This window comes from Ascidiella aspersa, chromosome 6 (genome assembly GCF_963924565.1).
Source record: "Ascidiella aspersa chromosome 6, kaAscAspe10.2, whole genome shotgun sequence".
Classification (NCBI taxonomy): Eukaryota; Metazoa; Chordata; class Ascidiacea; order Phlebobranchia; family Ascidiidae; genus Ascidiella; species Ascidiella aspersa.
Window position 1 is genome coordinate 10352356 of NC_139452.1, and position 24964 is coordinate 10377319.

Sequence of the window (24964 nt, forward strand, 5' to 3'; positions counted from 1 at the left end):
AGTTTTTGCTGTTAAACTTGAATTAAAACCACGGCTACGTAAAAATGCTGCTATACTTTTGCCAACAAATCTTCTGCATGCTATTGTCGTATAATGCCGTTTTCTGTCTAATAAACTTTTAACCCCTTAATTCAGTTGTTTTAGTTCAAAAAACATTATAACCGATCTCTGTTTATTACAAAGTTCATTTTGAATTTGCTGCAAAATACTCGATAGTTTCAGCCAGTCCTAGTACGTTGCTCCACACGAAAATTGTTGAAGTAAAAGATTCTTTATTACAAAGTTGCAACTTCAGTTTTTTTTTCAAAAATCCTCATTCACCAAGTGATAGGTGGTCCTAACAAAACCAAAAACGTTTTCTTATTCATACGATTCGAAGTTTTTCGGTTTAATCTTGGTATAAAGGTTTCTTTTAAAATCGATAGAAATATTTAGAACGTTAAGACATATAATCATATATCCTTCCAAAATTCTTTAAAACATTTTACTGCCCCAAATTGCCCGATGAATTTCGTTAAAAAGAATTACTCAAATATTGTTAAGAAAAATGTGGAAAACCGCTGAACGAATAAATACTTGTGAAATCTTGCCAGGCTTTTCAAATAATAATTTTGTTTTCCGAAACTTATTGAGAAAGATGTTTAGTTACGAAATGTGCACATTTTTGAAAATGTTTGTAAAAATACTTTTTTCTGAATTGCGCCATAATCTGTATGAAACAAATTTGAGAACGTTCAAATAAGCTACGGTTGATTTTTCACCAGAAAAGCCTAAGCACATTAAAATGCAACTGCATTAGGCAACCATGTCAAATTGTTAAATATGTGCGCGAGATATTGTGCACGCTGTTTCGGCGCACTGAAACCGTCGGCCGGTTAGCTCAGTTGGTTAGAGCGTCGTGCTAATAACGCGAATGTCGCGGGTTCGATCCCCGTACTGGCCACACTGCCTTGATAGCTCAGTCGGGAGAGCGTTAGACTGAAGATCTAAAGGTCCCTGGTTCAATCCCGGGTCGAGGCACATTTTTGACAGATTACTAAATAAAACGCCCAAATCTCGTAAAGCAAACAGGTGTTTTTGACTTGCGTAGCCTAAATTGTGATAAACCCCGACTTTTCTGAGGGTTCATCGCAGAGTTATTTATGTTAATCAACCGAATTCGGTATGTGTTCGACTACCAACATAGGATTTGTTTGGTTACGAAAAGCAACAAACCAGCGAAAATGCCATTTTGAAATGCTTAAAGTCCCAGTCAAAACATTCGCAATAAATAATCCAAGTTATTATCATACCAAGTCACCTGAAAAAATAAAAAAACGCATTCTCGGAAGTGTAGCTTTGGAGCACCAGAAAAACTGTAAGAATAGGATTAGACATTTGGTACTTTACTTAAATTCAGCATGTCCTCATTTTCATTGCTTGAAATTTTATGTTCAACAATAACAATATTCTCAGTTTGACTCTCCGGGTTGCATATCTCCAAATTTAGAATTGGGGAACTTTAAAATCGATTTTTAACTGTTTTTTAACATCATGTGACTGAGAAATATGGAGCTCACGGAAATATGCTTCATTCTATGCAATAAAAATTATATTGTCACGCACGTTTAAAGACAAAACATTTGAATGCACAGAAGCAAGATGGCATAAGCAATGAACAATTGAACTTTTGCGAAACGGTCAAGCACTATAAAAACCAAACAGCAGAAGAAAACAGAAGGAATCGTATGGTTCTTCATTTGCAGATGATGCCAAAAAAACTAGACTCATTTGCTTTCGAAATCGAAACATACGTGTCACGTGAAAATGATTATCAACGATAACTTAACACGTTTAAAATGCAAGATAATTTCCTAGTCGGTCACGTGTTTTATATTAAACAAATAACTTTGTTCCAATCAGCGCAAAGCAGCGACGAAACCTAAATGTCGACACATGTCACAAAATGCAACAGAAACTTACTATTCGCACAAAGTTACAGGCCCACCGGCTCAGGTTAAACGTGCGTTGGCAATCTGGCCGAACGCCGCAGTCGTCGACTCGCTAACGCACCCACGAACGCACCAACGACGCCACATCCCAGACCGGCGAACAAGAGAAGGGACATGCTTGATTCGTGATGGTTGTCGAGTGGTTGATCGAAATTTGTGTCATCGTCGTCTTCCACGTTTGCCTCTGAAAGTGTATTCGTTGATTTCGGGCGTAATATAAGTTGTATTTTGTTTGGGCCCTTATCGTGCTTAATAGTAACATGTAAAGACCCAATTTTAGAAATTGTAAAATACTTGAAATGACATAAAATCTACTTATATGTAGTAAAAACTTTTAGCCTTGGTTGGGTGTTGCGCTTTTATGTTATAGTAGGCTATCACTAATTAGGTGTAGGTTGACTCAAAGTGTTTAAATAAAATTAAAGCACATTTCTCTACTTTTGTAAGGACTTGTTTCATTTATAGTGGTTTGGGAAAACATGTTTAAAATTTTTACAGCAAAAAGTTTACCAACATTTTGCGACGCCCTAATAACATCGATTAGTTGATAACATAAGCGTTACGTTATTTGTCTTTGTCTATTAAGAATTATTACCAAGGTCGTTTATCAAGATCCGGTGAACGACCTTTCCCATCTCCATGTCAAGGTCGCTTTCAACAAAGTCATTTTCGTCTTCAATTATGACGGGCCCTTGTACCACGTGACCACCACTTCGTTCGTCGTCCTCGCCAACGCTACGTTTTTCACGTGACTTGACTGAAGATGGCTAAAAATTGTTATTTTTTTAATTTTAATGTTTATCAATTATACACAGCAGAGTGTCTGGCAATGTGACCAGTCGTGTAAAGACTTGAGTAACTGTTTTTAAATAACTTAATTTGACCTAAGTATTTTGGCAAATTGACTTGAATTAAGTGTTTTCATTAAACATTTTTTAATAAAATTGTGTTATTTATCTCCACAAATGGATTGCTATGTTTTGTTATATCACTATCTTTTATTGAGGTATTGCTCATAATCGGACGATTTTACAAATTTTAATATTTTACCGTTTTATTTTTGTATCAATGACATTATTTAAAATTGTGTTGTTTTATATGACTTGACTGGGACTTGACTTGGGGAACTGTTGACAAGGACTGGTATGTGACTTGATATTTTACAAATGACTTGACTGGAACTTACGTCATTCCAAACTGTCTTGTTTACAACAATGGCTGTGACCTATCAAGAGTTGATGTCGAAACTTGTTTTGCAAGGGTCAAGGTGATTTCAAATATCATACTTTTAGTGCAAAATTTATCTAATAAATTAGGCAGTTTTAGATAAATATCACGATCATCTCCAGCCTAATTCGGATTTTTTTTCTCCTAATGCTATGAAAATCGCCCGAGTTAAGTCTCAGCACCACTTACTGTCGAGCAATTGCGCCTGCACACGTCATCGTCGTCTGCCACGTCACAGATGATGACGTCACACTGAAAGTAGACGAAGGAAAGGGCGGCGTCGGAGAACTTGAAGGCTTCGATGGAGAAGGCTGTCAAGCCGTTTCCAGGATCGTAATACGTTACTGTGTCGTCCAAAGCGCATCTGGAATTTTTGAAAGCTCATTTAAATTACTTTTCAAAATTTGTTGGAAAAAACCAACGCTTCGCAGTTAACTAATCGCAACCTACCAATACAGATACTTTACCTTGCCCATACTGTTTGCAGAATTTGAACAGAATATTGCCATACGACTCTAATATTTTTTTAACATAGAGGTGTGTTTAGCCTGGCACGATAGTTATAAATATTAGGTATAATAGTTTAGAATGTTGTAAGCGTCTTTGTTTCATTTTCTTTTTTTTAGTATCGGTCATGTTTATGGTGTTTTTTCAGTACGATATATTGTAGCATCTCTAGATTGTTAAAACGCCTGACTGAATCATATTCGCGCATCTAAGGTTTTTAGGGAGCATGAAAAAAAATCAGATATAATGTCACAACGTGATGTCATAACGTGACGTAACAAAGTTATCTCATAATGTCATAAAGAAATATTAAAACACTTATCTAATCGTTTAATCTGTTTAAGTTTAAAAATAGAGAGGTGTTACTTTCCATGCAAAAGCTGTACAGTATAACAAAGTTCGAAAAAAAAAACGATATTTAATGTTTAATTATACTAAAACTTTAAATTTCGATAATGCGATTAGCCGAAGGACGCCTTTGGTCCAATCCAAATTTGTCAAAAAGAGGTGGGACATACTGAAAACGTTATTGAGACAAAAAAATGTATTTGCGTAGTTTATATAGGCCACAAATACAGCTTGGGGGGCTATGGTCACGTGCCCCCCTGGATCCACCCCTGCTCATATTGTACAGCAAAACTCGTTTCAACAAAACAACGACGTAGTAATACAAATACATTTGGTCATACCCGTCTTTAATAAACACGTATTTAAGGCTCGAATTGTCCTTCTTCGTTGGAGTTGCCTTGCACTCATCCAGCACGAGCTTCAAATAATCCATTGCATCCGATTTAAACCCGACCCCAACGAAAATCTTTTCGCGCAGACGTTTACGAAGAGGGTAATCTCCCGGTAAATAGCGTTGGTTGAATTGATCATCTGCCACAAACATTTTTATATAAACTCCTGTTCAAACTGTAAATAGACGTTATACAGAGCTTTGGTGCAACCTATTAGGGCACCAGTTCTCGACAAAAGGGGCAGTTGGAATACCTCGATAAAGGTTCATCTTGAATTCGAACTGGCCGTCGCCGGACGCGTAGTGCTTGTTTTCTTCCATTTCCTCCCATTCCCTCTCGTTGCTGTGCTCGAAATTGAGGGCGGCCACCTCGGAGCTCGAATTGCCCATTCGGCGCCGCAAAACCACGGTACGACGACGCTTGAAGCGGCAGGTGACGGCGTAGGAGTGGCCGATTTCCCGCATAATCACTCGCGATGGGTCGACGTTTGGCTTGAACACAATCTTGTTGCGATAGGTCACTGTGTCGTTCACCACCTGGGTAGAAGCAAATGTGTGGCGTTTGGTTTTATGTGCAGATCGAGCAAGGCTAAAATGTAGCCTGTGGTTGGTTTGAAACTCACCACCTCGGACATCTCAGGACCATCGTTTTACCGACTAAGCTAAACGCAGGCTCATTTGAAGCTTGTTAACAAACGAGGTATTGTCCCGATATGGCCGAGGTTGTGTTCGAAACTCATTGTGAGTTTGAAAGTCCTGGTGAATTATTCTGACAAACGATTTACGGCATACTTACGATATAAACCAGTGCTGTACGGAAAGGCTGTTAACGAAATCAGTTGGCCTAATTAGGATTGCAGTGCGACCAAGGTACGGCTAAAAATCGAAACTCACAGTGAGTTTAGGGGCAACTGATTTCTGTAAACCTTTTGGTTTATAATTAACTGATTTCTGTAAAAGTCTTCTGGTATATATTTATGAGTATGTCGTAATCGTTCGTCAGTTCTACTGCACCACAAGAAGATAACAGTATTTACCCATGCGTATACCATGGCCCTGTTGCTAATTTCATGCCCTTTTTCGATGATATTTTGCTGTGATGTGACAATTGCTAAAAGTACATACTATTTTTGTCTATTACTTACCCAAAGTGCCATAATTTAGCAAGCTGACAAAATCCAAGAAAAAAAATTGCACAGCAAGCGTGTCAAATCTAAGCATAACAGTTCCCTATACAAAACACATTACACTCTATTCGCCCTAAAAACATACGAATATTCTCCAAAATCCAACTAAGTTTTTTTTGTTGTTTTTTACTAAATAAAAGAAAGTAAAGAAAGTAAAGTAAAATATGTGGTGAATGTGTAGTGGCGTATTATCCCATTGGCCAAACTGGAGGCCGGAAATGTCTGATAGGTCAGTAATTGTTCAGACTCAGTCCTCAGGACAACCGGTCTCCCATAAGGAGACGGTGTCGCCACTTGGAGGTAGGGCCAGAGTTATAACTGCGCATCAGAAGGTCAACATTTTTACCTTTTTGTTTATAGCGCAAGTGTTAAAAGCAGTGTAAATAGTAATAAGTTTAGTGTTTTACTGTCCCAAAGAACCCGGTGTTACCCAGAAAACAAAAACGGCTGGATACTACCCTTAACTCCTTAAGGGATCCGGTTAAAGACCCCCTTCAGATTAGTAAAAACCAACTAAGTTCTTGATGACGTCACCGACCTTCGATGACGTATTGCACGCGTTCAGCGCCGTCACGAAGATAACGTGCGTGTCGTTAAAGCTGGGCGTGCAGGCCGGGTCCGACCCGATCGTCATGCGTTGCTCGATGGCGCGTGACGTCATGCCCGGCTCGCGGGGAATCACCGCGGTCAGGCGGTGTCGGTCGCACGTGACCCGTGAGCAGCTTTGGAGCTCGCAAGCGCGCTGTTCCTGTTCCTCCTGGGTATTGTTCACACACCTTCGGCTGCATCTGAGCGGGACATCGGTTTAACTCAGTGCTTCCCAACCAGTTGGAAGCTATTTCAGGTGAGCCGTTAAGCATTTCTAAATATTACAGTTTTCTACTAGATCGGGAAATTATTGCATTATCATTGGATGTGTTTTGTTGCATTAATTATTATTTAAGTACATAGGTCAGTATAGTAAAGATACAAGTTTTGTGTAACAGTTAACCTCATTTAGGCAAGATATGCCCTTATATATATATAACATACATTATAGTGCGGTGGGACCAATGGGTGAGATGTGTGGTGCTTCAAAAGGGCGTTTAAAACTGGTTATCGGAAGCTTTGTGCATTTATGATACAACTGTGCTCAACTTTAAAATAATGAAGATATTTAGAACTTCGATATTCCATTTACCATAGGCGAACAACGACCTAAAACATTGCAACATACATTGAAATTAGGTGAAAAAATGTGGGTCATTCCGATTTGTGCTGTGGTTCACAGAAGTGTTTAACTTGAAACTTGTACCATACCATAACATTAGCAGCAGCAAACGACCTGGTCAGTTTAACAACGTATGGAACATCCTTTCCTTATTTTCCTCTTTCCATAGGTGTAAAACGGTACAAATATGATAATACTTCTGCAGAAATACTAACTTGAACTTACACATACAAACATTTTACAAAATACTAAACAGTAACCTTGTAAATACCGACATTGCCACTATGTTGGCCAAATATAAAACCAATTGTGCACAGCGTTTCGGCACTTTTAGTCCGTCGGCCGGTTAGCTCAGTTGGTTAGAGCGTCGTGCTAATAACGCGAATGTCGCGGGTTCGATCCCCGTACTGGCCACACTGCCTTGATAGCTCAGTCGGGAGAGCGTTAGACTGAAGATCTAAAGGTCCCTGGTTCAATCCCGGGTCGAGGCAAAATTTTGACACATTACTAAAAATAAGCCTAAATTTGCTAAAAATTCATTGCGTTCAGTTATTTACAAGAAATATTTGGTATGTGTTCGTCTTACAAAATAAGACTTGTTGGTTTTCATTTGGAAAGCAGCAAAACAGCAAAATAACACCAAAAATAAAAAAATAACACTTAAGATGCAGAATAACGTACCACGCTTAATTGTGATATTATAATTAACACATTAAAGCAATAATAAATGAAAACAAAAAACAACGGCGAAAACCAAACATTAATTTGTGTAGCCTATATAGGCACCACATTGGAAGGGTAGTATAAGCTCAGGGAGATGTTTATGCAGCCTAAAATGCAGCCTATCTACTGAAATCCGAAAGCTACACTGATAGGGCGTTTGAAGACTTTTTTAGATGGACGCATTTCACGAAGACTTTTCACGAGGGTGGGAACCTTAAACTTTGCAATCTGGCCTGAATCTTCACGTTGCTGAGATTTAAATCGCAGTATACTTTAATAAACGACCAACAGAGTATAAGTGCTTCCCGCATTTAAAAACAATATAGGTTGCCCTTGCATAATTATAGTATTTTAAGTGTGTACAAACAGCATGCAGCAAACACAGGCATACCCAAGTGCGTTTTTGTACAGCTTGCACCTGTCCGGGTCTTTGGTAAACGACATATCGCACATGCGTTTTCGGGACTGCTGACCACCGCCGCACGTGGCGCTACAGCGCGACCATGCCCCCCATGTAGACCACACCTCCATGCATGACGTTTCGTCATCCTGTGACGCACAATAAAGAAAGGGTTTAGTAGGGGACAGGGCGGACCCTCAGGATTTTGTTTGTCAGGGACATGACACATTTCCAGCTATGACGTAACACTTTTACGTTATAACGTGACGTCATATTAAGATAAATCTTAAAAAACCTGTGCAAACACGTGCGCTATATTTGGTTTAAATTGACAAAACGTATTTAAAGGATACATGATATGACGCATTTGACAAAAAATTATATTTATGAAAAAAGCTTTTTTTCAGTCTATAAGTTCGCATTGCACAACGTGCCATAGTTAGCAGGGAATCTTTAAAGTAAATAGATAGGTCCTAAACGGACAAAAAAACACTGAAAACGAAAAAAATGATTTTTAATAAAACAAAATATAGTTTTTAGGAGACATGGCCTGAAAAGCGCGTAGGCCTAGGCGTCGAAAAAAGCGCACTTATGAATATAGTTGAGGACACTCCAGCAAACAATCAATAATATCATGGATGACCCTCTTAGGTTACTTTCTATTTTTACTCATTTTTCGATTGACTTTTTATGATACATGACAAAACTAAATTTTTAGCTAAATAAGGCGTCCGGTAGGTCTTTTTTCCGAACTTCGATTTTTGGACAATACCGAAAAGCAAAATTAAGCCTATATTCGGCTAAGTTAAACAGCAACAGCAATCTACCACGCTATTGCTGCGAAATGCAGGCACCACTTAACATCATAGCAAAAAAATACTTAATAAAGCTGCCTCAATCAACAAACATTTTTGGTTACTTAACTATCTTTTCCAAACCGGCTAGTCTTATATGAGCGACAATATTACCAGTAACGCAGAACCAAAATTCTTTGTCCGAGGTCACTTAGCACAGTGTTTCTTAAACTGGTAAATTCTTTTTTGCAATGGTAAACCACTTGAGATAGGTGAATAGTTTATTTTGTGTATTGATATTTGTACCTATTTATATATTTGCTCAAGTCTGACAAACATCATTTTTGCTGACTATGCCAAAATGGATTCTACTATGCCAAATGGATTCCAACAACCGGGCTAACCCCACTGGGGTCTTGCAACTACTGGTGCTTATGAAACCTAGTAGGCTACATGTGTTGTAGCCTATAGTTATTAAGGTCGTGTATGTAATAATAACGTTTTATGGTAGGGATGAACAAAACTGAAAAAAGAACCCCTGACTTAGCATACAAAAATACACTGTATTAATTGATTCGAAAGTGTTGTACTTACCCCCAGTTTACAGTCGAACCGTCGGTCGCAAAGCCATCCATTGCTGATGCACTGCAGCCGCGGCAAAACCACGCTGGTCGTAGTATTTCCGCGGTCACAGCCGTAGAAATCCTTCGGGCATGTCACTGAAAGAGTTTAATCAAAGTGTGACAACTGACAACTTACGTTTAAATGTTAAGACGGACCTTGCCGTAGAAGGCTGCCTGGATAAGGTATAAGAAAACTAATAGGGACTTTATTCGGAATTTAAATTCATTCTTCATACAATGCTTAAAATTTACCCCATAGCATTCAAACTAGATCGCACACTACACAGAATTGATAAGAATATAATAAATACAGCATTATGTTAAAAACATTTCGGGTTAAGTGCTAATGTTTTGTATTGCAAAACTGTAGTTACTAGTGTTGAACTTTTTAAGTCGTAGTTGTAAATCAGAGGGATTCAGTTTTAAAACACTGCTTCGGCAAAACAACAACCCTTTACAAAACTATTTCCACGTCTGGCAAATGATTCATTGCTATCGATTGCTACCAGACTGGCAGCGAAAGAAACTAGACAACTTTTCGACGGTTTACGCCCGTCGGCCGGTTAGCTCAGTTGGTTAGAGCGTCGTGCTAATAACGCGAATGTCGCGGGTTCGATCCCCGTACTGGCCACACTGCCTTGATAGCTCAGTCGGGAGAGCGTTAGACTGAAGATCTAAAGGTCCCTGGTTCAATCCCGGGTCGAGGCACATTTTTGTGAAAAACACAAACTGTTAAAATGTAAAAAAAACACGCTTTTAAATGATTTTTTGGCTTCTTCTGGCTTAGTAAGGTGACCATTTTTTATTGTCGCAAAAACTTTTTGTAATTTTGGAAAAGAGAGTGTTTGTATTCCAAATAGGCACTAAGGCACATCCGCAAGCATTTTAGGATTAAATACGCATTATCCATGACAAATGAATAGTTTTGAGACATTTACATATCGTTTGTCGTTTGCTAAGGGCGATTAAATTACTCTATCGTGTTTCTGTTAAAAGTGTGCCGCGAAATAGTTGAGATTTTTTTAGTGTGCCGCGAGCCAAAAAGTTTGGGAACCACCGGTTTAGGGCATCCACGAAAAGGGGGCACCAAAAATATTTATTGTCGGATTAACATTGTAGTTGTTCTATACCCTAATCATTTTTAAGATATCGTATTTAGGAAAAATAAGCGCAAATTCCTAATATAAATACATATTTTTGGAATATAATATTTAGGCTATAGTTGTTGTATTTTAGTTTAATTTTTTTTTGCCTTTACTTATTTGTTATTTTAAAATTACAGATATATTAAGTGTACCGCAATCTTGTAACATGCCTATTAGTACGAGTACTTCCAACGTCCAACATTTTGTTGCCATGAAACAAATCGGATGTCGATTTCTCAACAAGTGCTCAAAAGCACGATTAAGATAACTTAAAAAAACACTTACGCTTGCAATCGCCCTTGTCCGCGCATATGCAGAACAAGCCGTCCACCTTCCCCTGTTCCAGGCACAAATCCGCATAAGGGCAGTCTCGCCGCTTGCAGTTGAGGGAATTCCCGGAGGTGACCCGATGCTCGTAGACCTGCAGCCCCAATCGCGTGGGGTCCCGTGACCCGTCGGGGTCCCCGCTCATTTGGGGTAAGCTACTTAGGGGGTCGAACACCTCGCAGTCCAGCAGCACCGTGTATAGTGCGTAGTACGGACTGCGTGGAACAGATTTTGGATTATATGCTTGCTTTTATTTTGGATGTAACGCTCAATAGGTGAGTGTAGGGTCCCTTCAACGCACCACTACTTTTTCAGTTTGTCGTTATAGTAAAAACATTGTTGTTGACAGGGTATTTTAAAATGACTTTAAGTGAAGTTTGTAAAATAAGTTTAGTTTATTTTTAAAGTGCATCGACTTTTAAAATGCAAATGTTTAGATTCTAAATCAGTGGTTCTCAGACTTTTCTGATCGTGTTCCAACCTATTAGTGGATTATTACTGTTACTGCCCACCACCTTTGTCTAAATCAACTTGCGTTTACGAAATAATAAAAAAATAATTTTAAACCTCGAACCCAGTGTTACAGATTTTAGATAAATGGCCGCGATTTTATGGCACTTGCGTTAACCCACTAAACTCGATATTAGACTTGAAAGCATCTCGTGCGACATAGAAAGCCATATATTAAATATAGTGGCACGCCTACTACAGGTTGCGAACAACTGCTATAAAGTTTTGCAATGGGTAACATTCAAATAAAAAACACACAAAAGCAAACTACCAGCATAGATTGAGACAAATCAGAAAACATGTAGGCTAATGAATCTAAAAGCCAAAAAAGTATGATATAATTTGATAATGAATCAAGTACGAATCGAAATGTCTCTATCAAGATGATGTCGATTTACTTGCTTTGATAATCATTATCAAGCTACATTGCAGATCTGGGCACAGTGTATCTATAATTTAATCTTAAAACAACAAATAGGCCTCCGTTAGTCAATCCATCCTGGTCATTTGCTTCGGATTTGCGAACGAATAACTCGTCATGCAACCATTAATAAAAACGTGAAATACCCAGCACTTTTTCTCGAGCACTATTTACTGTGGCCTACAAAACAAGTCATACTTAGATTTGGTCACAACCGCCCCTCGCCGCACCAGTAATGCTTCGTGCTGATAAACGAAGCTCTTGCCGACCACGCTCCTCGTAACCACTTGGGGGCAGTCGAGTGTAACTCGGTAGATAAGGCTTGTGGAGTAGTCCGTGATTTCGACACATTTAGTGCCGTTCACGCGGACCTGCGGAATATTCATGTTAAGACTAACCGGACATAAGAAAAACTAAGGTCCAAGATTATTTGTAAGCAAATTGCGGCTCTTACAAAGTTATCTACGTAGATATTCGGGATACATCGTGCATTACAAAAATGTGACGTCGTTACTACCACTATAAACGTGACGTAATCGCCAGCCAGTGCGCCCTTTTAACAGTCTGTTCCATTTGTTGTTGCACCGTGTACGATATTTCCGGGTTGGAGCTTTAGTGACTTGTTGCAACTACAAGTCGAGCAAATGTTGCTCCGACGCATAATTAACTCTGATTTTGTCCTCACAGCACAACGTTAAACGTCGATGATACCAGTCAAAATCAGTCGACCTCCAAGCCACGGATTTACGAGCAAACAAGGCATGGGCTGCAAATTAGGCGGGCTTGCTGTGGGACATAGCTAATGACTTCAGCCATGCCGACCGAATGACGTGGTTTATTGCAATTACAAGATAAGAGAACGACCAAGTAATTATATAGGCATTTACTTATGGCAAATCGAGTGCTCGGCGTCAAGTTTAAAACGAGTACAATTCATAAATATTCTTTCACTTTAATTCGTCGGTTGAGACAAGCATCCGTAACCTATTTTTCGTTAAGAACAATGTAAATGTAGTCATTGACCAGCTGTTGGAATTTGTGTCGGCAATTTTATGATTATAGGAAAATAATTACAAGTATGTTCGTAGATGGGAAATATTGTATAAATGTTTTTTATGTAGAGCAATATTAAATTTAAATTACCGCAACAACACGTGTATTGTGTTCCAAGAGTAAAATGAATAAAATAATTCTGTATACAAAACTTTGCATTACAAAGGTCTACAAATTAGGTGTAAAACGGTTTTGATACTCTATGCGTATTGCGTAATAGCGTTGGCCTCCGTCGCGTCAAAATACAACTAAATTTGCCCATGCGGTTTAGGTGTCTGGCCTCTTTGCGATTTCATATTCCGCGTAAATCCCTGTAACATTGTAGAAAATAAACTTTAATGCGCGCGTTTAGACAAGAGATCAACGGCAAGTTTTGCGTGAAATTTACAGAGACGATCCTGAATGTGCGCATTGTGCGTGTATAACATTTCATTTTGGAGCAATTTTGAGGCTGCAGCTTTTGTTTATTCGGGCCTGATGCCTTACGGCGTGAAACCGTTTCCAACGAGACGGAACTGATTCGGCGATGGGCCGAGGCGATTAGAGCGAAAATGTCGAGCTGCTTGTCACTTTGAAACCACCGCGAATGCAAAACCTGACTGATGGGCACTGACGATAAGCTTTAGGGCTTATGTGTAACACGAGATGGCTGCATTTTGTTTAGGTATTGAGATGGCGTTTGTTTAGTTTTGTTTATCGGCAATCAGCAGGAAATCTGAGGACTCTCTCTTTCCTCTTGCACCCGCACAATTTACGGTTTGTTTTGCAATCCGCGTGTGCAATCTGGAAACACATGAAATCTTTATCTTTCGCGGATTAGACATTTTCTAACAATGTACGATTGTTTTGTTAACAGATATTACCAAACCGTGAAACAAAAGGACTTTTATCAGGAGATGTATTTTATGCCAACTGAACGTTTTTAACGGCGAGCCAACAACCCAATTTTGCAGCTTACGGCCATCTAAATGTACCATTCCCTTTATATTCCATCGACATGTCTGAGTTATCCCTTACGATGGCTGCAGACATTGAATATTTCTTACAATACGGCACTGAGAAAATTCAACCTAAAAATGGGTCTTTTTTTATTGACACCCTATTTTATGCGGAACACCATACGAGACAGGTTTATACAGTAAGAACTGATCCAACGATAACAAAACTTGTATTTTTTTATATTTATTCTACATGGGTATAATCATGCAGATACATACTATCTCATAATGAGTTCGAAAATAAGTCGAAACATAATTGTGTATTGTTAGCAGCCGCTAATCGCCTGAAAGATAAGTTTGTTTAAAAAAAAATTGTTTGGAAATATTCTTACAGTTGTACCGGGATTATTGTGGTAAATATGCCTGTTAAGTAAGAAAACAGTAACACAGCGGCACACCTATTATGGTCTCGCGGTACACCAGTGTGTTTTCAGGTTTGCTGGTTGCTTCTCACTGGCATGAAGTGTGTCGATTGTAGCAAGATTGATAGCCATTGTAGATTTTGACCAGAAAGTAATATATTTTGACAAAATTTGACTTGTTAAAAATACATTACATCAAATAACCCATTGTTGTTCGAAGTACTGCATTAGTGTTTTGGCGACGTCAAACACACATTTTCTATACTGTATATTGCCCTAGTGACGATAAAAGACAGTTAAAATGGCGTTAAATATAAATTAAAACTATTTTTTTTGATGAAATTGAACAACAAATTCGACAATCTTGAAAAGCTGACAATAGTTTTTTTTTTAATTTTGTAAACGATTTATGTGCATTTTTATTTGATTTTGAATTTTGACCTAACGTGTAGATTTTGACAAAATTTTAACTTTTTTTGACAAGGCAAAAAATAGTCGCCAAAGTAATAATATATCAAAAAGGCTCAGCACAGAAACTCATACCAAAGTAATATTTACTTACAACCACCCAGAGCGGATTCGGGCGCTAATCTATATCAATCGGACGAAACCGTCTCGGTAAGTTGCACATAACGATGCATATTTTAGTTACTCAGAGTCGGAGTTGTCTCTAAATTTTGATGGAGCTGGATTGAGCGGCTTTGTCTCCTTAAATAATGGGCCCATTGCCAGCAGGATATTTACGGCGTAGAATTTGTTTTGTACCACCTGAGTGCACTTTAAAACTTTTACAGCTTTGTTTTGCCATTTCAATATAGTGTGTTTTATTGAGAAGAAAATAATAAAATCGTCCATGTTAAAGGCATCTGTATTTCAAGTTCTTCAAATTACTCCTAGCTAAATGTTTTTTTTTTTTTTTTCATGCTTAAATTTTCTTAACTTATAAAACAAATTTCAGTATCAGCTTACCGCCATTAAGCACTTGTTTATAACTTTGATTTACTCTATCTTTATCATCTTATTAGTCATTACATGATTATTATTAAGAATTAAAAAAAAAATAACGTTTCGGAACACGCATGGAGAGTTTTATTTATGTGTTTTGTCCTGATATGGCGTATAACATTTTAACTCCGCCACCCACTGGGCGTTTTGTAATCCCAGTTACATTGCAAAGTTTCATTGCGGCACTATCGTGACCTACAGACCGAAATACCGCTAACGAAAAACACATCTTGTGAGGCGACGTCTCTAAAAATATCAGTCGTTGGTAAACCCTTTCATGAGCATATGGCACTTTTTACGTTATCCACTGTAATTCCGTACGACCTTCGACTTCGACTCAGTTTCCGCGAGTCATTTTCCCCAGTGGAATACGCGTCATCGTTACAGAGCACCCGAAGAAAACACATGTTAAGGTAGCGGGCCGAGCACCAGCGGAACAAGTACCGAAATAGAAGCGCCTGCTGTCGGGTGACGCTTTCAATATGTTATTTTAACGTAGCGCAGAGAATGATACACGGACTGTAAGCGAGATATATACGCTTAACAGGTTTAAAAGGAGACGCACCGGCCCTGACGGCAACCTCGGGGATTTGTTGCAGACGTATATGAATATTAATGTCGTTACTTTATTCGAAAACGTCTCCGTGAAATTCAATCTCGAATACTCAAGCTATCGTTAAAAAGTCATATCCGCTGGTGCCGTATCAAACTTTACGTCATCATATCGAGGCAATCTCTACTAATCTTAAAAAATCGGTTGTGAGTATGAATTACAAACAGATTACATAATATATTAAATTCTAAAATAACCACACCTTCTTAGGTTATAGTTTGGAACTTTATTCTTGTATTTCGTTTACAAGAAAATCCAAGGCATGTCAACCCTATAAAAGGGGCGCGAGTGTCATTTTTATTTTCATCAACTCTTGGCCTCTTTTACAGATAAACGAGTTAGTTTAGCAATGAGAGTAAATAATATTGGACTCTTTGCGCAAACTCGACCACATTGAAAGCGTTGAAGTTTACTTGCGCAGAATTTCAAGGCCGTCGGTACATTGACGTTCGCCTTGCCGATGCCACCGGGTGCCAATTCAAATACCCCACTTGGATAAGTGTCAGATCCAGTTGATCTGCGCTGGTGTGCATGACGGGCGTCTTTTTCGCGCTTGTCTCTAAACCCGATTGAATATAATTGTATTCCGTATTGTGATGTCGGCTTTGTTTAAGCCATGAACAGTATATTCGAGCCGCGTAATCCGAACTACGTGCGCCTTTGGTGGTCATATTATACACTAGGTTAAAACCTTAAATACAAAACCCCATTGAATAAGTATATCGAGAATCACACAATATCATCTGTAAATACTTGTGGTAGCTGAAGACCTTTTGTCAGGGACTCGAATAACAAAAGCTTGCCTCATAAAATGTTGAAGTATTGTAAAACATTTTTGCGAACATAATTTCCAAGTGATTAGATGGGATTTAGCAATAAGTATAAAGAAACTCATCGGAGCACCCAATATGTAAATAAATGTCCTGCCGAAATGTGGACTTTAATGCCTCGGAACTCAACGTTAAAATACATGGATTTTTTATTTGCTGCCGGCAACAGTGATTATAAAATGCTTAGAATAAGCAGAGAATAAAGTCAATGAAAGATTAGTGGCATCCAACTAGAAACATTGAAATACGAAAATCAAAATATTTCTACCATACGGTTTTGAGATGCTGTCCGAAACTATATTACACGCCTAGCGCCGTCGAAATCAAATCCTGGAAACTTTGTTACGCGACCGAGTTACATACAATATGGATATAGCTTGCTAACGCGAAAATTTATTTCCCACGGGGACCGGAGTGTGTAATGCGAAGGCTGTGACGTAATGCGGTGACGTTGTGGCTTGGTCGGTCTCCGAAGACGATACCCGAAATGGGTTGAAAGGCAAGATTTGGGGAGATGAAAGGCAACTCTTTAAGCCACCGTTTAGGCGAAAATTCCGCCCTTTTGTTGGTGCGTGAATAGTGGTGATAAACGACATTTCGGCCCGAAATTCAGATTTAAATATACCTCTGTAACTTGATACGTTAAATAACACCGAGCTGTATAAAGCAGTTTTGTTTTTCCAAAGTTGGTCATTAAATGAAGTAAAAGTAAAAGCGCTTAACAATGTTGGACCACCAACAACAAAGATTAAGGATTTTCGAAAATTTGGATAAAAGCCGATACCAGGGTCCAAGTTGTAATATCGGTTCTCGCCCCGCTCTAACTCAACCTTTATTTAAAACCAAAACTTTCCTATCACGTATTTTTTACGTAGAGTAATAAATGAAATTGCAATCGGTTCTTGTGCCGGACTTATTGTCAAAATTACCTGGATAGGAATAAGGCTGTTCAACGCTGCCAATAGTCAGAGAAAAACTACCGCGCCAAAAACACGACCGCATAAGATACAGCAGCCAAACAAAAAGCCGAATTGACAGCCAGAGCTGCGGGAGAATAGCCACGGCGGCTGTACGTTGCTGCTTAGAAAGCGACTAACTGTGCTTGGACTATCGCGGTCAATGTGGCGCGTCTGGACGACGCAGAAATGGTAGGCGGGTAAGGCGTTTTTTTGTGCGCAAAGAGGCGACAAGCCATTAGTCACGTCGCCGGAGCGGCTCAATTGCGGCAAGGTTATCTGCAGTTGGGCGGTGGTAGTCCGGGTCTGCTTAGCCTTAACGACCCCGATAAGCCCTTGGCACGTAAACTTGACTGAGAGGCGGACGCCCCGAGGTGCGGTCTGGCCGTAATTGCGTCTTGTGCTGTATACATGCCCTCCCTTAGCTGTAAGCCGGCTATACTATAGAAGAGCCGAGCGCTTTTGCAGCGCAGAGGGTCCTTTTACTTGTGACAGATTTTCGCGGTTTGTCGTTTTTGCAGCTGCGTGGGCGGGCCGGGGAAACGGGGGAATGGATTTCGTTCGGATTTGCACGGTGCAGCTAATTACCGCGATTGGCGCGAACAACTTCAAGGCCGCCTCTACGCAGCCGTTGTTCGACCCGGAGGTGAAGAAGGAAGGGTTGCGTCACGCCGCTCGTAGTTTGATGCCGTTATATCACCATAATGGGAGTTATATCTCGCAAAAACGCGCATACCCGACCCCGACCCGTTACCTCTTGCGTTCAGCGGCCGAAAAACGCCAGACAATACGAAAACCGACGCTGAACTGCCAAAAACACCACCCCACCCCCATCGCACGCTGTGCAAGTTTCCTCAACAAATCGGCCTTCCGCGGTAGCTTGGCGTCGAAGCGCGAAAACTATTGAGGGCTTAACCCCGAGCTATGGGTGCTGTCAATTAGGCCGTCCTTGGCGAAAGTCAACCTTGAAGAGCGTCGGTTGGGATGGCTCGCGTGTTTTACACAGCTTGACGAGATAACGGCCCAAGTGCAACACGGCTTCTCCCGCCGACAAGGCTTGTTCTGGGAGCGTTGCCAAAGTTTTTTGGGCGTGTATGGCCGCGGCTCCTTCATGTCCTGGGCCTTTGTGTGGTCGCGGGAGTATGAACCCTCGACGACAGATGGCGACTTTTGCCTTTGGCAAAGATTTTTGTTTGAAGGTTTGCCGCTTGTCGGGCATTAGAGAAGTGGCACAAAATGCAAAGTTAAACGCCGGAAATTGTTTGCTTTTATTTATGTATGGGCAGATTCGCGCAGTGTTGGTCCCGATAGAAAATATATATAGTATTAGCAAAAGCTTTCGTTTAAACCGAAAAATATATTTCACCCCATAAAGCAAATGTATAAAGGGGTAGCAAAAATAATAACCCACGATGTAAAACGTTTTACTTTAAATAGCAGAAGTTTCTATACTAGAGACCCGACACTTTAATTATTATATGTTACGTTTTCAAAAAAGATATTTTAGGCAAAAAGTATGACCGCATTAGTCGGCTCAAAATGACATCATTATTATGGTAAAAAAAGACAGATTTATAACATTAGATCATTGTAAGCCTGTAAGGCCCAGCACAGATGCTATAGCCGAGTACCGATATTACCACTTGATATTCGGTTTCGGCCCTGAATCAAATGTATCGGAAATGCCTTGTTACTGCACGTAGAAATTGTTTGGCACTTACCCGGGGCTCGTGTAGCACCATATTGACAGGAAGGTCGTGTTTTCTAACAATTAGCTCGAGGTGTTTCCAATCGCACCTGGCCTGGAATGTTTTTGCAGGGTCGCCGACTCCAGCTGATAAGGTGTCTACGTCAATGCAACGTGGCACAACAATGAAAACGACGTTTTCCAGAAAGCAAAACAAGAAAACGTGGAAACAAATATAACTTAATCTGAACGTCACCGTTTTTATGTGTGTTTAAAAGTAGGTTATTGCGACGTTCAAAACAAAACTTTAAATGGCAACCATTATCATATATCAATCAAAGATGTGCGCATTTTACTGAACATATACCGTTGCGATTATAAAGGTTTTGTCGCGAAGTACCATTTCAAAATAAAACAGAGCATATATACCATCCTCAAAACGATGCTCAAACATATTCAAGTGTTTAGCCCGTCGTTAGATTTCCAGTAGGGATACAAAAGGCGATTCGTGGCCTGATAAACGTCCAACTTTGCCGTTCGTGTTTTGCTCTCGACTTGAAAGCAATACACAGTCGGCCTAAAGTGTGGCGACTGGGTCAGCTTTGGAATGTTATTGTTATCGTACACTTTTCGCGTTATGATGGGCTGCCTCTTAAACTTGACGCGGCCTAAGTGGGCAAGCCGAAACCTTACAGTGAACAATTCGTGAAATGCCGCATAACATGATGGAGAAGGGCAAGCCTAAACAGTGTAACGAAGACACATGTAAAAAAAACAAAAAAACGTTAAATCCCAGGATCAGTTTGTTTGGAGAAAAATAAAATTGAACTAAGTTCCTAAGCGGGTCCCTCGGTTCTTACAACAGTTACTTAAAAAGCGGACAACCCGCTGAACACAACGAAACAATGGATTTCACAACAAACAAATAAAATACTTTTTTCATAAATATACATATTTTATATAATGAAGAAAACCCCGCTCAGAATTTACGTAAAAATCAGCTTGAACATGCTCTTAAGTAAATACCGTTAATCCCGCGACCAACTAGGTTAGTGTTTATCAAGCCAAATATACACGACACGTATAGCGAATATAATTTTACTCTAAAACTTTAATTGAGAATTGAATAAACATCATTCGGCAAATTTGATGAACGTCCCTATCAAGTTTTAGGCCACACGGATTTATCTTTATTGGTTTGTTCCCATGTCACTTTTCGTATTATATCACCAAATGGCACTCCCCCCCCAAAAAAAAATTGGAGTGCCATTTGAAATCCTTTGCACACTTGCCTCAAAATAGTGCCACAAAAATGCGACAGACATTTGCCCGAAGTAGTAGAATGTACATACCTGACGGCGATGTGGGGTCGGCGGTTGGGGAGACAGCGATTCCTTCCACTTCCCCGTAGAGGTCTTCGTAACCTATAGCAAACAAAGCACGGTCGTTTAGGAAAACGTTAGTGGTACAATTGGTCATAAATAATGACCCTTGCACTAAAATGTTGTTTTTCTAAATCTACCCTAGAGGGGCGGATTCAAGGCGCACGTGGACATGACCCTATACCAAATAACGATTTTTTTTGTCTATTCAACTACGAAAATGAAAATATTTTCGAGTCTATGTTATGTTTTTAGTATTGTCTAAGGACTAAGCGTATTTGTAAAATGTTTTTTGCCCAAAAGTCGTGCGTCTCATCGCATCCTCGAATTTCTTTTTCCAACTTAATCGACTTAAAAGCGTTTTGTCGGTTTGCGCGAATCGATAACAACTTTATAACGTCGTCTTAGTGTTAAAATGAAAATGACACCTCTAAAACGTTAAACTTAAACAAATGAACGAACTGTGTGGTGTTCTTAAGGCTACGTATTAATGACGTCATATTAAGATGTAACTTTGTGACGTCACATTATGACGTAACTGTGTGACGAACGTCTGAAGAAAATTAATGGCGCCTCTAAAACAAAAATCCTGAATCAAATCACCAAAAATACAAAATTAATCCCAGAAAGCAGACGTCAATTTTTGTAAATGTATAAACACTTTATCAGGAATCTTTGGAAATGAAAGGCAGAAACGTTAATATTTTTTGAAATCACTAATATAGTCCATTCGCTTCTTATGTTCGCTTAACAATTAACACTGCGCATTAAATCACGAGATCGGTAGGAGACTTAAAAAAAGATAGAGAAAAATTGAGCGTTGATGTGTTTCGGTTGGTTTTGATTTTCTACGAAAACGTATATAGGGTCTTTCGTAAATGTACGCGAAAAAATATTTTTAACTTAATAAATAAAATACACTTTCTTTGAGTCTTGTGAAAGCCAACTCTTCTTTTAATGGAAGTTTTGTTTTTAAATACCACAAAGCAATGTTATGTATGCTGTTCAAAAGCGTGCACGAACTTTTGGATAAAATCTGCAGGCTAATTAGCCTGAAGGCCGAAGAAAACAGCTTAAAGATTATCCCTTCGTTGTTGGTATACAGACAGTATGTTGTGTGTTTGACGATGCAATTACCCATTTGCATTAATCACCTAACAAAAAATATTTTTAGTTTTAAGTTTGATACAATCGTTTATTAACTGAGCGACAAGCCCGATAAAGTTAATTAGCGGAATCGCGAAAGTGTTTGGAGCAAGTTAAAACGGCTGACAAGTTTCAAGATTTAATGTGTAACCTTGATTCTATTTTTTGTCGAGCAGTTATTCTCCAGTCTGTTAAACTAAAATCATTAAAAATGTATTTCAGCTACTTTTTCATTGCGTCGCCTCATATGCAAAGGTCATGGCTTCCATCAAAGCCGCTTACGATTTGTTGTAACAGGTTTCCAAGTTTGGAAACGCCCCGTTGTTCAAACAATAGGGAGATAGTTTTACGTGTTTCTTTTGGCGCCAATCTCGAATCCAAAGTTTCCTAAAGCGCTAAGCCGCTGTTAATATTTTGGTCAATGACGCCCTTTTATCGTCGGTTAAAAAACGAATGAAAGCTTATTTTCTAAAAATAAACAAGGTCGTCAGAAGTACAGCGGGTGTAAATGGAGTTTTATTTGATAGACCGAAATCCACCCATAGACGCTCAAAAGTTTTATTAATTCAGACTTACAAATGCTGTACCAAGAGCATTTTTAAGTTTGCGGCCATCGCAACATTTAAATCTGAGCATCCAAATTTAGGAATTAAGGTTAATTAAATGACTATTATTGCATTACCCTTCGACCATTTTTTTCAACTTGGGTTCAAATGCCTTACCCGATGGCATTCCAGTGCCTCGCAAGAGATCTTTGGCGTGGAGTGTTTGCCTAAAATCACGCCAGTAACGTTATTTGGCGTATAACATCACCGATCTAGTGCATTTATCAATATAAATTGTCGCTTTTGTCATATACATTGGCCTATTTTGGCGAAGGGTTTCAGCCGAAAAAAATTTTGGCGTTACTGTGTGGCGGCCACAAATTATGGAACTCAGGGTGCCTTGAGGCACTATTTATAAGTTACGTTGGGTCAGCCATATAAAGCCCTAGAATAGTGCGGCAAGTAATTCAACTCGGCGCCAGCGCTCCTCACCTGAATAATCGTAGTAGTCCGTCGTTTCGGCGGCATCGGTGATCTCCCAGAAGGCAAGCAGCGTGAGAAACATGCGAAAAAACATCGCCATTCCTTGATTTAAACACGGCAGCCCAAACGCAAAACGACAGTTGCAGAGATTTTTTGTCGGTTCTTCGCGATTCACAGTCACTGTGGTGTATACGGACGATGTGCTGTTTCGCCGCTGGAAATATACACGCTCTGACTCTACGCCACTAGGCTGCACTCTTCTATAGAGCGACCGACCCGCGATAAGGCTCGCCTATCACTGTCTGACGTAATAACCTTTTTTGCTCGTGACGAATGAGGCTGAGCGGCTCAGGCAAGTCGTCTGCCAGAAGTGAACGCCGGGTTGCGGCTTAGGTGGTTTCCGCGGGGGCCGGGCCAAATACGTTCGACGATCGGTGATGACGTTGACGACTGAATACCAGATTGGAAGACTACATAGCTGCAACACAAGTTCCAGTCAAGTATTTTTCAATGTCCGACGAGTCAAGTCCTAGTCTAAGTCATCCGTTACCTAAGCCAAGTCCAAGCCAAGTCATTAGTTGGTCAAACCTTTAGCATTAGAAATATTTGTTAAATTAGTAAGTAAATTTCATTCCAAGAAAAATTTCGAAAGGCAAACTTTTATAAACAAAACAAATTGCAAGGATTTTTTGTCGAAAAACTTTTATGTCTAAACTTCAAGAAAATAACCACTTTTTAGGATTATTTTTTTAAATAAAACACTTAAGAGTCATTTGCCCGAAAGGCACAAGCATATAAGTGTTAATTTATTTAAAATAAATTTTTAACAACTACCTATGTCAATTCGTTTGAAAACAGCAACTTAAGTCATCTTAACACCGGTGTGAATTCACTTTGTCGGGTTCGGGAACCGCTCAGCCGAGCGATTTCTCCATTTCAGTCACTTTCGCTATTTCGGCTGCCGGATAAATGTCAGGGCGATTACAGTATTTACTTACGCCTCAGAAGTGTATGTTCAAAGGCATGGAGTTGGCGAATCTTACTGACAGCTTCGCGGTTGTTCGATATCACCTTTTGGCGTTCGCCGACTGAACTGTTGCTTTGCAAGTTTTGTTTACGAAACAAACAGAAGGCGCTTTGGGCTCCATTAGAGCAGCAGGCGGCTGCAAACACAATTAGTTCAAAAGGCAGCATAACAATCGTTTCTAGATTTACAAAAATACGCGCAACGGCTAATATAAGAGAAGTTTGGCGTGGAACTTCACAAATCTTGTTCTTCCATTTCCTCTATTCAGTTTACAGTAACCTAAATATGACAAGATATGCAATCCGTACAGTGTTGTCAGATGGGTCCTTTTTAGAGGCGGAACCAGGTGGAAACCAGGCTGTGTCCCACGAGAAAGCATATTTTGGCCAACTTTAATTATTTAAATGCAAAAAAAAGTCTTGCTTTACGACAACTTTTTCCACACTTTAGAATGTTTTCGCCAGTTTGAAGAATCTACTCAGCGTAAAGTCGCCGTGTACGCCATGCCATATTACGTCTTGTAAAAGCATATACACATTTCATTGGCAACAAATTAAATGCAATTATATCGAAAAAAATGCGAATCTCTTTATGTGCTCACTGTGTTTTACGCACTTGTTCGCTCGAGAATTTTAAGATAACACTATACTTTATGCACCAGGGGCGGGCAACGTGCGGCCGGGGGGTCGCACGCGGCCCTTTGCCATTTTTTGTGCTGATTTTCGCCTTCTTCCAGATATTTTTCCCTAAATAAGGGTATTTTGTGTGCACCAATGTTAGAACTTTTGCTCTTTCAGTTTCCTGTTTAAAAGTGCAATGTAACCCATAGGTTGCACCGCTACACTAATGCAGTTGTTGAACTCGAATGGGAAGCATCTATTACAAAACAATCTTTATTCATAAAGTTTTACTTTTGTTACGTGGGTATGATAAAGAATTGTTTTGCAACAATTACACTTGTCTGCTACAACTTTTGCCGCGCATATTGACTGAGATGTTATGTTTAACAGCTGGTTTTTAATTATTGCTGTTAAATAGTTTGCGTCTATGCACATCTGGCCTGGAACCAAACA

The 24964-nt window shown here is 39.5% G+C and overlaps 1 protein-coding gene across 1 annotated transcript; it reads right to left on the bottom strand.

The window, feature by feature from the left end:
- Nucleotides 1-1573: 1573 nt before the first annotated feature.
- On the bottom strand, nucleotides 1574-23100 carry LOC146139649 (uncharacterized). Its single transcript, XM_083391282.1, has 13 exons — nucleotides 22874-23100; nucleotides 20661-20732; nucleotides 19343-19467; nucleotides 12003-12175; nucleotides 10832-11088; nucleotides 9373-9497; nucleotides 7976-8133; nucleotides 6190-6439; nucleotides 4719-5001; nucleotides 4415-4604; nucleotides 3408-3582; nucleotides 2587-2758; nucleotides 1574-2175 (listed from the first exon to the last, which is right to left on the bottom strand). Exons 1-13 carry the CDS (start codon nucleotides 22962-22964, stop codon nucleotides 1997-1999), a joined length of 2250 nt encoding a protein of 749 aa, XP_083247408.1. The 5' UTR covers nucleotides 22965-23100; the 3' UTR covers nucleotides 1574-1996.
- Nucleotides 23101-24964: the final 1864 nt, after the last annotated feature.